General features: G+C 49.5%; 1 protein-coding gene across 5 annotated transcripts in view; it reads right to left on the bottom strand.

The window, feature by feature from the left end:
* Camta (Calmodulin-binding transcription activator) overlaps positions 1-14,749 on the bottom strand; it is a 388,479-nt gene that overhangs the window by 28,338 nt on the left and 345,392 nt on the right. For all 5 annotated transcript variants that reach the window (XM_077653404.1, XM_077653405.1, XM_077653406.1 and 2 more), the window contains 7 exons: positions 9,313-9,384; positions 5,816-5,957; positions 5,183-5,229; positions 3,343-4,587; positions 1,369-1,644; positions 1,000-1,126; positions 253-384 (listed from right to left, as the gene is read on the bottom strand). In XM_077653404.1, the coding sequence (XP_077509530.1) occupies positions 253-384; positions 1,000-1,126; positions 1,369-1,644; positions 3,343-4,587; positions 5,183-5,229; positions 5,816-5,957; positions 9,313-9,384 (2,041 nt within the window). The remainder of the gene's footprint in view (positions 1-252; positions 385-999; positions 1,127-1,368; positions 1,645-3,342; positions 4,588-5,182; positions 5,230-5,815; positions 5,958-9,312; positions 9,385-14,749) is intronic.

The raw sequence follows: 14,749 nt of genomic DNA, 5'->3' as shown, positions 1-14,749 counted from the left end.
AGAACAATGATCTAGCAATGAAGTGGACAACAGTTGTGTACATTTACTACAATGGACGTTTGGCTGAGCTGATAATGAAAACTGTGCTCAAAGCAGTGTACGAAACGATGACACAAGAACTAAAAAAAGGGGTGTAGTTGTGTCTTTTTTATTAATCTTCTATGGTCATTTTGCGTGCTATCATAGGTGCAGTGTACATATGCAATTTAATTTGCGCAGTAATTCAGCAGGGTGTTGGTTTATGGCACTTACCGTCCACACCAAACCAATCCTTGGCCTTTTGGGTGCTTACAAGGGGCTGCTCACGGTACTCAAAGATGACTGAATTGGATATGACAAAGCCCTCACAGGCTACCTGGAGTGTTACCAATCCAGCTTCATGGGCTAAGAAAAGAAAAAAAAAAGACCAACATTTCAGTTACACAGATGCCAGGCTTGTGCTGTAGTAATTGGCACGGCTACATAAGCAGTGAGAAAGGGAGATAGTGAGAAGTCATGGGATAGTTACCCTTCAGTGAAAAAAAAGAGAAGTATAAAAATTTTACAGTAAAGGTAGAATCGGAAAATAGAAAAAAAGGCACTCTGTTGCCATTCTAGTACCTTTAAAAGAGCTTGGACAAAGAGCATATGCTCGTTTTATTGTAAGGTGAGGTGATGACTTCATTGTCAGATTAAGTAACTTCAAGAAGAGAAGTATACTAACTGGTGACTGTGCTTTTCACAAACCTAACAAATGTATTCAAACCAACTTGTATGAAAGAGGTTACTAAGAGGCTACTGGCCTAAAATTTCATCTTCTTCCAGTCATCGTATTCACTTTCATAAATTTAAAAATGCAATGCAGCCAACAGCAAACTAGAAATAAATACAAAGACTGCTGTGAAATCGAGAACAAAAATACAAACAGAAACGGCTGTAGGTAATGACTGTGGTAATGACATTTTTGTGTCCACAAAAATGCAGAGCAAAAGAAGTAGATTAGGTGAAAGAAGCACTCACCTGGACAAAAGCATCGTAGCACACCACTTTGAACAAGGGTAGTTGGTACACTAACTCCATCGAAAAGAATCATGTATGGTGATGATGAGGAGTACCAGGGCCCTGTGATCAGGACTTTTACGCCACCCTGTAATTAACAGCAAAAATAAGCAAAAAAAAAGTAGTCACAGCAAAATGTGTTGTGTCACATTGTGTCACAGGAGCATGTCAAATTCTCCTCATGCTTGACTAGATTAACATGATTAAATCGTTATTGTCTTGTTTTTTGCAGACGTACACATCAATGCAATGTTAACTTATCTTGTACAAATATGAGATCAAGCAAGTAAATAATCCCTTGAAAGCACTCCGTAGTTTGCCAGCGCTCACCTCTGTGTATGACCAGTCTGGTGAGTAGTCAGTGATGTTGGCGGTGCCTTCGCGGTAGGTCATGCCCGAATGTGACGACTGTGTGCTTGGAGTCTTGTGTGCGAGTGACAAAGCGCTGCCACCGCCGCTGCCCAAGCCGGAAGAGGAAGACGATAAAATGCCTCCTGCACTGGCGGTCGACGACGCCGTAGTCGTCGTGGTCGCCGCCAGGTCCGAGTTGAAGTCATCCCAGTTTGGGAGGTCAGTCAGCATGTCGAAGGTATCCAGGTTGAACACCTGAGAATGCAGGCATACACCCCTTACCACGGCACCTCTGTATTGTGACAACACTCATTTTTAATTGTCAGAAGTTCAAAACGCCATTATTCACCAGTAATGTCATTCTAGGTGTTAATATACACTAACCATAAACAAACCAACTGACAGTATCCAAAATAAGTGCTCAATAACATGCAGCTGAGGGTGGAACAGAGAATAAACGCCGAAAAATATTAAAAACGACTCCAAGTACAACGGGGAGTTCACTTAGCAGGCAGCAGGGGCATGAAGTCTAGCATCTGTACCAAAATTATAAATGCATTAAGGCGGTAAATGCCCTTTAAATAAAGGTAAAATTACAGAATGTACAAACTTGACACTGCATATGGTACGAGCAGCACAAAAGCGGAAACTCCACAAGCCCTTACCTATGGTTCTACCGTAACAGAGTTCTGTATTTACACATGTAGCAGCAACAGTCGCTGCTCGGCGTCGTACGTGTTCCACTGAGTTGCAGCCGGCGATGATGCTGCTACACACCATTGAATGGCATAGTCTGATACTGACCGCCGCCTTGCAAGCGTGCTTTCCCTCAACGATACATTACATGCGGCAAAGCCTACACTGTGGAAAAAAAAATTGCTGCCGTCTTTCGTTCAAATGAAATAGCATTAGTGAGCTCAACGAGCAGTTCGCAGAAAAAGAATATATATAAAAACTGGACGCAGATAAGTCCATTGTTGTTGATCACAAATGTGGGCACCGTTCTGCAGCCCGAGCATTGTATTCAGGAATCGCAAAGAAACGTAATAGTGACACGGCGGCATCTCACTCGCGTTGCAGACGAGGCTGCCGCTTTTCGCTTTCTTCTTGTGAGGCATTATTCTTGTGACGCGCGAACCTACCGTCATTGCAAAAGGTATCTGGGCAACGGGGTCTGCTTCTCAGCCGCACAGTGGAGCCCTTACGGCATCCCTACAGACCTGAAGGCGTAGAAAGGCGAGGACAGGGGTTCCCGTGAACAGAATCGGAGCTTAAGCGTTTTTGTCACAAGTGCTCCACTGCACGTGTAAGAAACAAACTGGTTACTTCTGGCAGTGACGGTACACTGAGCATGCTCAACGCATATCTATCCGAGAGGCGCCGTTACGCCACTACGCCTTGACCGGCCAAGGCCGACAGAAAGTGTACTAGGTGTGAGCGCCGACTGTCTTTCAGAAGAACACCATACAAAACTAGGGAAAGCGGAGGGAGCAGCGGAGAGGCTAGAGGGGCCTCTGAGAGGCTACCAGGTACACTCTCCATGTGGTCACATATGACTCCAAGGATATTCTGCGGGCGCCCTCGCAGTTTTTGCGGCGGAGTGAATAAAGTAAATGTTATAGCATTGAAAAGTAGAAAAAAAATCCCCGAGTTGGTGGCGGACGGAAATTAAAAATACGACGATCCTGAAGGCTACAAGCTTACCTAAGGCCATCCGAAGACCGTGGGTTTGTACATCGACATCTCATCAAGATGGAGGTTCAATGGAAGGATGAAAGCTGCGGTGAAGCTCCCTACAGCGGACGTTTATCAACGTGTCCAAGACAACACACCTTGTAGAAATCGCTATTTAAAACAGACTAGCTGTTAACTTGTGGCTCTTGCATAGGGAGTAGAGGCAGCGTACGCTAACAGCGAACGATCTCGGAACGCGGGTGGCTGCAGCGGACGCACCTCTTCGTCGGGGGTGGAGATGTCGTTGTCGATGAAGTCCATCGGATTGAGGTCGACGGTGTCCGCGTCGGCGGGCCCGCTCTCGCTCTTGACGAGCACCCCGCCGCCCGACGACGAGTCCGACGAGGGCCTCCTGTGCGAGGCGGCCAAGTTGGCCGTCAACGTCTTCTGGATGCCGTCGTGGCTCAGGTCGAGGGAGTCGTCGAACAGCCCGCGGCCCTCGGTTGCCGACGCCGCGGGCTCCTTCGAGTCCTCGCCCATGAGGCTGCTGCTGCACAGCTCCGGGTCCCTGTCCGCGAACTCCATGTCCTCGGCACAGAGCACGCGACTGGCCGCCTCCATCTTGACCTCGGTGCGCGTCGTGGTGATCGCCGCCGCCGCTTCGGAGCTGCCGCTGCTCGATGAAGAGACCGAGCACGGGGTCGACGAGGCCGCCGCGCTGGACGCCGCTCCGCTGCCGCCGCCGGACGATGAGGGCGTCTCGACGGCCGCCTGCTCTTTGGCCGCCGTGCCGCCCTCGGTGGAAGAGGCCGCAGCGGCGGCAGCGGCAGCAGCCGCCGCGGTGCCTCCGGCGCCGCACAGGAGCGTCACGGGCGTCACGGATGCGGACGCCAAGCCCGTGGCCGCGGCCGCGCTGTTGAGAATGAGCAAGCCGCCGCCTCCCTGCAGCTGCGACAGGTTGAGGATGAACGAGGTGGTGGTGGCAGCGGCGGCCGTTCCCGCAGCGCCGGCCTCGCGCACGGGCGCCGCGAGGATGACGCTGCCGCCGGAGGCGGAGGCGGCGGCGGCGCGGCCCTCCTTGTGGCCGCCCAGGGCCACCAGGGAGCCGCCGGCGGCCGCCACCACCGACGACGACGACGAGTGCGGCGGCTGCGGCACGGGCGTCGACGACGTGGCCGCCGCGCAGCGCGTCTTGGGCGAGATGATCCGATGCAGGCTGTGGCCGCACTTCTTGGACGCGCTGCTGCTTCCGCTGCCGCCGCCGTCGGTCGCCGTCGTGGCGGCTGCCGGCGAAGGCGTCGACGACGAGGCGGCCGAGAACGCCTGAGGAGGCGCGGACGAAGGCGCCGGCGGCGGCGTAGGCGTCGAGGCGGGCGACAACGACGTCTTGGTTGTCGAGTCGCAGGGGCACTCGTGGGTGCGTGCCCCGCTCCCGCCACCGGCGCTGCCGCCGCCACCGGCGCCGCCTTTGGCCCGCTGTTTCTCCATGAGCTGCTGCACGATGGCCTCCACCGTCTCGGCCGTCTGCGCGCACGACAGAGAAGGACACGCGTGCTTGGCAGGACGCCGCTTGAAGCGTGCGGAAATGAGAAAGGAAAGAATGGCCGCGACTATCCCCAGCCTGCCCCAATCCTACGGATCAACCGGGACATGCACCCTGACCACAGTTCTTACGATGCCCTGCGTTGCTGAAGGAAGAAGCCATGCGAGGGGGCAGTTCGTGCCTATGAAAAGATTCTGACAGGAGCTCTCGGCATCCAACTCCAAGCGCTTAAAATGTGTTACGTTGCCAAGCGTCCGGCTGTCATGCGACCAACGAGCGACTTCTTTTTCAATACGTACTCACCATAATCTAGCCAAAGTTCCTCTCTTCGCCTTACGACATTTTCTCAGACATATGGTACAGCTATGCCCGACAGTGATTCTTAGAGGGGCTACGAAGTACGTATTTTTCCTCCTAAATTGAGGCTTTCTTGCAACACGGAATTTCACTGAAATGACATTCACACATGCACAGTTCCCGAAAGTCTTTTGTTACGCACATGCAGCCACGTCCTTAAAGAAACGCCATCGACGGCTGCAAAGCAAAACATGCTGTCACAATGCTCTGGATACTCACCGACACCTCTAGCTCATTGTTGAGGTCCGGCTCGTTTTCGCTGTAAACTGCGAGACAGGGGGAAAAAAAAAGAAAGAAAAGCAGACGCGCTTGAATAGCTCAAAATTGAGAAAGGTACTAGAGGGTTGTCTACAAACACCCCTAACCAGCCGCAAGTTAAGTTACCCGCGAGTACGCTAACACTGATTATCAGCTGAGTGCGTATGAATAGCTCCAGCCATCGCCGGCAACGTACCTGCGACGTCTTTATCGCGGCCCGCCGGTGGAAGCATCCGGTTATAACAAATCTCGTGATAACGTAGTCGAAGGAGCGTCCAATTTTCCCCGTTATTACCACCGTTTCGCAATATTTACAGACGGCATTCACCACAATCATTGTATACCAGGGTTGCTGCACCCGGCAACGGGTAAATCGAGCATAGGGATTGCTTATATTGCACAAGCCACATTGAAAGCTAAAGAACGCCTTATACTGCTTCGAAAAGACCCCGTGGCGAGAAAAGGCCATTTTTCTTCTTCTTTTTATGACGCGTAAGAAAAATACACACTCGTTATATCTTGCGACGGGAAAGCTTTACCGAGTTGGAACAAAGCAATTCCGACTTAAATCACTAGTCGAGAGGGGTGCCTCACACATGGGCTTGAGCTGCGAGACGAGTTCGTCCTTGGTCCACTCCTTCTTGTCCGCGCAGTAGCTGAGCGTGGGCGCGATCACCATCTTGTTGTCGTCGCTGTACGGCACGTTCAGGTAGTGTACCAGCACGATGTCCGGGTTCTGCACGCAAGGCGCCAACAAATGTCGCTGATGATTCGGCACCTGGCGGCAGTGGGACTCTCACCGGGCAATCCGGATTGCTATATTGCCTGGACACAGGGTCCATATCATCGTTCACTTCTTGATTTCTTCAAATCAGCCCACCTTTTTTCATTTATTTAAGCATCTTACTCATCTCTCACTTCGTAGTTTTCATGCCCTGAGGCAATAAACATCGCTTCAAAAAAAAAAAAAAAATGTTGCTGGTTGCAAGGTACGCAAGCGCACGGGGGTGGGGAGTGATGGGAGAGGGGTATATCACGAGGGGAGCATAAATCGGAGGGCTCATATACGCCGGAAACCGATGCTGCCTGCACGCGCCAACCGATCTCTAGCTTGGTGGTCGGCTGAAGTACCATATATATATATATATATATATATATATATATATATATATATATATATATATATATATATATATATATATATATATATATATATATATATATATATATATATATATATATATATATGAACACCCTTAAGGTTCGCTTACACCCAATAAACATAAATACCCACGAGAGCAGCAGATCGTACAGCCGTCGCCATAGCTCGGTTGGTAAGAGCACCGGACGCGATATTCGGAGATCGTGGGTTCGGATTCCACCGGCGGCATGGTTGTTTTTTTCTGCTGCTAAAAAAAGTAATTTTCTTTAAGCGATAGATTAATTTAAGTATTATTATTACACTGATTAGCACTCCACACTAAAGAAAATAAACATTCCCCTGTGCACCTTGGTTTCGTTGACTGTTGGCTCTCTTCATAAGTTTGTCAAAACGAGTCCCTCATTTCCTTTAGCTTGTCTGCTATATATATATATATATATATATATATATATATATATATATATATATATATATATATATATATATATATATATATATATATATATATATATATATATATATATATATATATATATATATATATATACAACCCGCTACAATTTACTCTGAACGCGCTAATAAGCAAAATTACAAGAGAAAAAAGAAAACAACAGACAATGGAGAATTGGCAATCAACAGTGATCAGCAGCAGACAAGGACGCTGAACCACGTGTCAGAAAACAGGAAGCGCAAGTTACTATTGCTATTATTTAGGTTGAGAACATGACACGAACTCAGATAAAGGGGGCAGAAAAAAATGCGAGAAAAATAAGAATACAAAATGCAGAAGAGTAAAAAACAAAGAAGGACAACACATTTCATATTCTACACGACACTACCGGAAGGAGCATTCTATGCTAGTTGCACCCGCTATTTAGTACATACAATGTGCGAACATTAATGACTTCGCCGAGGTAATATTAAAGCGGATCTAAAATTACGGGCGCTACGCGATAATAGGCACGAAAGTAGTAACAAGGGTTTCCCGTTTTCTTTAATAAATACAGGAACGCTGGTCATAAGGCGAACTGCCTCAGTAAGGACGGTCTGAGACTTCGGCATAAGGTCGCAGAGAGAGAGAGAGAGAGGCAAGGGAAAACTTTCACGCGCTCCGAGCGAGGCGTAATGAGAGCCCGCTCTTTCTGTCCCGAGAGGCGGAGTACCTGCGCATTTTACAAGGGCAAGAAAGAGCCGTGTTCGCTCGCGGCAAAACCGCACACCGATGAAGACGGCTAAGCTGAAAGTCGGGAAGAACGGCCCCGGAAGAGAAAACAAAAGTTCCCGCGCCGGCACTGCGGCGTGCGTTCGAGGAGTATTCATCAAGCCGGACGCACGCGAGCCAGGCCATTCCGGTTCCATCCGTCTTCGTTAGTTCCGATGTCCGACAACAACGGATCAAGTTCCGCCGCGGCGCGAGACCCTCTCTGAGTGCCGAGCGTGCGCAGGCGCCGCCGGTCGTTAGCTACCAGAACTTTGAGCGCGCCCGGCGTTCGTACGCACACCCGAAGAGAGCGCGCGGCGAAAAAGGTATAAAAGTTCTCCGCCAGCTCCCCCCCCCGATCATCAGTTTGGGTACCTCCTCTTTGACGCGGTTGGTGGCGGAAAATCGCTACGGGTGCGCCGAAATGAAGACTAATAGAACCGCGATGGCCTTTCTTTGTGCTCGCATGCTCGCCTGAGGGCGTCTGGCGATGCTGGCACTGTAGCGCCGGCGGTGGACTGGCAACAGCTCCAAAAGTGCACAAATGCATGCTGAGAGATAGGGAGATACGCATGTTGCCGGGTCTGATGTTGGGTCGTGCCAGCGATGTTCTGAACTGCCCATAGATCCTGACGGAGGAAATGAATCCCTGCTCCAATGCGCGCCGCGAATCCGAAGGATCGCCCCTCCCGTGAATCCCATATGTCCCTGCCATCGCTGGGGAATAATGGTTATGTGTTGGCAATGCGAGAGTGTTAGCAGCTGTTGTTGCCTTTAGCGAAAGTGACGTCACCTTCAGTATGGTGACGTGCTTTCCTCTAGGCAATAAGAATTCTCTGGCCTGGTGACGTCATTTACCTCCAGCCAATGGGAATGCTAAGGTCTGGTGACGTCACTCATATCAAGCCAATGGGCGAATTTTATGACCGACAGCGCATGTTGGCACCATGCGGCTAAGCCAGGCAACGGCCCGGTTAAACAATCGGCGTGAGCCGCCGCTTAGCCACTGTCGCGAGCACGACGAGCTGCCTCCGCCTCATTTGTATATCAGTGCGGCACGGCAGCTGCTGCGCCATCAGCGCGCGGTCGTTTTTAGATTTGTTATGCTTCCCCAGCGGCCCGCAGAGGGAATATTGGCTGAGCTTCCTCTCACGAAGTACTTTCGCTTCTCTCTCTGTCCCCGACAGCGTCTCTCTATTTTCTCCCCCTATTTCTCCCCTTCTTTCTCCCATCGCCGCCCCTATCTTCGTGCTCTCATCCTTCTCTCCTGGCCGCTTCGATAGTTGACCTTGGACGGACCTCGTCCACGCGACGGCTCAGTGCGGGCTCCGTAAAAAGGCTCAAGCCGCATGAAAAGCGCGCATAATCTAGCGCGATCGGCGCCTGACAAAGCGTTAAGTTCGGAAGCTGGCGACGCTTCTGAGCAGCCTTGTGTAAAAACACGCGAAGTTTTCAAGAGTTCCACTTTCAGGTTACTCCAGCGGTTAATCTAGGCTATTACTCTAGGTTACTCTAATGGCAGTTGAACAAAAGTTGCGCCCGTCCTTGTGCCCTTCTCGTCCATGTTTGTATTATTTTTCGCAGTACCTTTACTCAACGATGCACGACCGACTCGCCCAACAACATGCACTCCTGAACAAATAAAAGTCGTGATGAAATCGAAACACCACAATGTCTCCGAGAAAGGAAAACGCGAAGACAGGGGGGTGCCTATATATACACACGTACCTGAAGGAGCCAGTAACAGCGGCGGTGAAAGGTTGGCAGAATCGCAGAGTGAACATAGCACCCGTAGATGCACTGGAAAGAGGAGAAAAATGCTTGAATTAGCGTTGTGGACAAATTCGCAGTTAAACAACGACTTTCTCAGACAACAGGGCGTTGGGAGATTACAAGGGCTACAAAAGCTTGCCGCACGGAGTTTAGCGCGGCCCCCTGATCATTCTCATGTCTTAAATACGGGCCCGTAGACGAACCTTACCAAAACAGAGCCGTATTTACACGTGGTACACGGTGCGTTAGGAAAAAAAAAACGAAGAAACAACACAAAGACTCATTACGAAATCTGGAATATCAGCTAAATTCCGGGCGGAGGAATGTGCGCGGCACATTCCATCGTTTGTGCTCACGATTAGAAAAACCCCAACGAGGCAGGCGCTTCCGCTGCGGAAGTTACATATATTAGCTTCTCGCAAATAGTTTGAAATTAGATTTGCAGATGTGCGCTCGGATGGCAAGCTTGACAACCTTCTGGTTCGCGTCTATCGAGATGGAGAGAGAAACGCGCACGGAGTTCTAACCCCCCGCCTGCTGAACGGACGGTAACGTATCTGACGTGACACAGGAGAAGGGTTGTGTCGTGTCACATCTCACACCTTCCCTCGGAAACATGAATAACCAGTCCTTACACCTTTTCCTCCGGTTCTTTTACAGAACCTACCCTTACAAAAATTTCTTTAGTCAGTCTATAGACTGTCCATAGACTTCTGTCAATAAAGTGAGTTGAGTTGGTGTTGAATGCTACAGGTGGGATTAGCCTTGCTTATTCTGCCGGCAACTGCTCCAGTCTATAGACTTTCTGTAGACAAACCCTAAAGAACAGTCTATGGGCAATATAAATCCCACAGGCAGTCTACAGACAACCTATAGATTTATGGACATATGCTTTTAGAAGAATTTTGTCCATAGACACCGGTTATTCTTCTGGTTAACTTCCCTGCCTTTCCTCCTCCTGCTCCTCCTCCTTGTCTATAGACATTCTATAGTCTGTGAATAGACAAAATAAATGTCTACAGGAAGGCAATAGAGTCTATAAGAAGTCTATATACTGTCTATAGACCATTTTTATAGGGATAGCTTCCTTCCATTTCCATAAAGTAATACCTGCCGACAACGCGACAACGCTGTGGCTGGCGCCAGAACTGCCATGTATCAACATAATATTTATTTCGATGTCCGGTGCATTTTAATACACATGGTTATTAGGGATATAGAAGGAGGTCTCGAAGTAATAAGTGTTCGGGGGACTTCGTGTCTGGTGACTTACTTTAGTATTAACTTATTAAGCAAGAATGTGTACCGGGCCTCTACCCGGATCATCGCTAAGGTTATTCGAACGTGAAGGTCAACACGGGAGGAGCCCAGGAGAGGCCCGAATAATTCTCTTGCGTGGGGAATAAATAATGCGCTACCATGACATGAAAATATACATAATTCAGTCGACGCTGCATTCCCACAGGAGCTGCGACCACAAGCCATGAATTTTACATTGCGGTTGTAATATTATGTGCTTGCTTTTGTCCGGTGTCCTGGCCGAGTCTCCTTGTTTAATTATTACACAGAGCTGCAGCTCCAACATAGCGACGGTTCTTTAAAGGGACCTTTCGTCGCAAGCCGTACAGGGGCGCGGGGAGGAGGGAGGAATTTTCGCCGAGATTGTGCGCTGTGAAAGTTCGCGCGCGCGCGCAAGAAAAAAATTAAAGCAAATTTTAATGGCTTCTCTGGCACGCGGAGTTCTCTTATTGCTATAATAACAAAAATAATCAAGAAAAGTAGTGAATAATAAGATAGCTGTTATCAGACCATTAACCTACAGCACTGAGGGCGCAGAAGCGCCGCTCTCGGGCATGCGTTGCACGAACGAGAAGGTGGAGGCCCAAGCATCACACACGATTTGCAAATTCCCCTCGCTCGATTATAGGGTTGCCGTTTACTATACCCGTCCCTTTCTCCTTCGGTGCAGCCGTCAAAGGGCATGTCTTAAAGCTGGTGTATGAGTTTCTCTATATCGATATACTATTGCAAAAAAGAAATTTGAAGAGCGTTAGCTCTTAACACGTTTCTCGATTTCTTGGGTCTGCTACCACCTCCCTTCGGCGTGAAATTTTCTAAGTCCGAGGAATTCAAGATGGCGGCCCCCGTAGTAAATCTATATAGCAACCCAACTAGTGATTGACTGGTGACGTCATTAGTATATCGAATTGGTGACTGATTGGTGATATGTAACTGATTTTGTGACGTCGATGGCGGCCCCCGTAGTAAATCGATATAGCAACCCAATTGGTGATTGACTGGTGACGTCATTAGCATATCGAATTGGTGACTGATTGGTGAGGTCACTGATTTTGTGACGTCATAATTAACTAGTCATGCGACTATGTTAATCACTTATAACTCAGTAATTAATGAGGTCATCATAAAACGAATGAGATAATTAGAATCCTCTAGATGAGTAGAACATGTTAAACACCAAAATTAACTAATGAAGTTAATATTTAGTTATGGCTAGGCTTAGATTTAATTTCTTATAATTGATTAACCGACAACGCCATGATCTAAATAATGGCATATTCGTAACGGGCTCGATGAGTAGGACATGTTAGACACCAATCTCGCCTATTTAAGTTAATATTTAGTTGTGGTTAGGCTTAACATGGCGGCCGTGACGCCAGCACTCGGCAGCTCACTATTTTATACCTCATGGCGACCGGCCACCTACCGCCTTGAGGTAAGGAAAAATGGCCCTCCAAAGAAAGAGTCGAAAAACATTTTCGGGCCAAATTGGTCAAAAATATCCGTCCGCAAGGCGGTAGGCGCCCGTTCGCCGTGAGGTATGGAAAAGTAGCCTAATCACGTGGTAATACATCGCATAGACGATAGATGGCGCTACCAAGCAGCTAACGCTCGTTACTTCAATGTCTTTTAGACGGTGGCGGCATATTTTTTTCTTTCAGGTCTTCTTTCTTTTACTTTCCTCTTTTTTTTCATATCTTCGTGTCTTCGATTTCCATTCCTACCACGTCAAAATCTTTCCTAATTCATTATTCAATTTCCCTGACTCCTAAAACTTTATTTAGGTATACCGTATTAGGTAAGGGTGAATTTTTCATCTGCTTGGGTATGCACCAAACCACGGCCAATCCCCCTTGGGTATTGTTGGGAGTGGTGGTAGCAGCATCCCACCGCTGCCGCCACTTGTTGGGAGTGGAGGTAGCAGCATCCCACCGCTGCCACCACTTGTTGGGATTCAGGGTAGTGTGGTCGGGCCGGAGAAAGGACGATGACGATCGGAGACGTGGTTACGAAGGAAAAGGCAAGGAAAACTTTATACAAACTATTTACACACTGTACAAGTGAAAGCTAATGAGAGTGCCTCTCAGTAAAGGGGAGTCTTAGGAAACGGGTGTCTCTCCGCAATCGAGGTCTCTCCCCGCAAAAGGTCTCTCTGGTAACAAACCAGTAGCTCGTTAAATACCCTTCGTATTCCGCAGATCCCTGGCTGGGGAACACAGTTCGAAGAAAGATGTCCAATCAAACGTGCGGACGATGACACTGATGGTACCGCCCACGGCAGGCGTGGTGCTGATGCTCTCTCAGCTCGTCGATGGAAAGGGTACAAGACACGGTCACGTTGTTGTCAACATAGCTGCCAGGTTGGCGCGCACGTGGGTCCAGAATGTGCCCACGGGGCAAAGGAATGCACCCTCGTGGCACCGACATGCGCCTCCGTAGCACAGGCATGCGCCCACGTGGTACAGGTATGTCAAGCCGTTTCCCAGCAGGGGGGTGAAAGACCTTGCACTTCCTCGCCTGTTGTCCGAAACGCTGAACGTCTGTAGAAGGCGCAGCTCTCCGTCAATTGTCAACCCCAGCGTGACTGATGAAAGCCACGCTCCGTCCTGCGACCCGATGGCACACTCGGCCACGTGGGGACGCCATTGTCGTCGCTGCTCCTGCAACTGCTCCCGCGAACGTCAGGCAGCAGCGTTTCTTCAGAAGCCTCAATCGCCTTCCCGTTGGTTTTCTTGAAATTCTGGTCGAGGGAGCCCGCGTCTTTATCCCCCTACGCTGGAAGGCACGCCGGGCATAACAGCATGTGCCATTCTTTCAGAGACAGCAAAACCAAAAACAACCAGTGCTTGGGGCATACGCGACTGGAAACTATAGGAAGCAAATACGACATCAGCGCACACAGCTAAAGTAACCCGCGCTCTGTGACCTGCCCACAAGCCTCGTTCTGAAAGGCACGCTATACTTGGTATATTTGTTAATGCCTATAATGCACAGAGGTACACTATTTGCTGAAATGTCTTGACAGGCCTTCCTCCCTTTCTGACATTCTCGGTTTTCCAGTTCGCGAGTTCGCGCTGAATAGCTGCGATTATGTTATACGCGCTACATTTCGCCGACGCGCTGCAACTCACCAGCGTGGCTAGTCTCCCACGTCTCATCTTTCCCTGCATCCCACTGCACTCTTCTCTACATCCTCTCGGGACGGGGAAGGCATAGTGCCTGCCCACTCCTCCCCCCACGGAACTTTCGCGGCTCACAGCTGTCGCTGAGTGCCCGCTACTAAAGCGAGAGAGTGGTCTCGCGAGTTGAGGCAGTTGAACGAACGCCGTGCTCTGGGATACCTCATCCAGCCGGACGCGTGGGACTTGAAAGCGGCCGCTGTCGTAAGTGGACGGCCCGCAAGAGGGTATACAGAGGCGGCACTGAAATGTTGTTGCACGGAGCTCCGACAAGTGCCATCTCTCTCTCATTAGGCAGGGAGCTGGAACAGCGTTGAACAAACGTGACAGTGCACCCAGCAACAAGCGGAACTACCCTTTTAACAGCGCGGCGGCTGCTAGCTGCCCGGCACCCGCGTCCATCTGCTCCCCTTTACGCTCTCTGTTTTTGCTCCCTGTACCTTTGCCCCGATGAAATTAGACGATAGTCTCGCGTGGTTATACGAGAGCTGCTCGTCGAGGATAATTACTGGCCCCTAAATTGAACGGAGGCAGTGCGCAGATTCGATACAGGTCGCAACGACCACACTTAGGTGGAAGCAGAGTAAAAAAAAAAAAGTCCCGTGTGCAGAGACTTTGACGACCATTTTAGCACCCCGTGCGGTCAAAATTAATGTGAAGCTCTCTACTACGGCGTGACTCAAAGTCCGCAGTGCTGCTTTTGGAACGTGAAATTCACGTTAAACCAATAACGATCATTCTTTCAACTATTACAGGTTAGATCGAGGTGTTCAGCAACCCGTATTACTTATAGTCATCGCGCTTTCGACAGTGTTAATCCCTTATCTTTCCGCACTACCCGGTACGTCGGGCATGATCACAACTCGTAAAATGTTCGCCGACACTCTCACAGGTTACACATAGTCACGCCTCGG

The sequence above is a fragment of the Amblyomma americanum genome, chromosome 2 (assembly GCF_052857255.1).
Source record: "Amblyomma americanum isolate KBUSLIRL-KWMA chromosome 2, ASM5285725v1, whole genome shotgun sequence".
Classification (NCBI taxonomy): domain Eukaryota; kingdom Metazoa; phylum Arthropoda; class Arachnida; order Ixodida; family Ixodidae; genus Amblyomma; species Amblyomma americanum.
The sequence above is the reverse complement of the archived record's forward strand: the minus strand, read 5'-3'. Positions and strand labels throughout refer to the sequence as shown.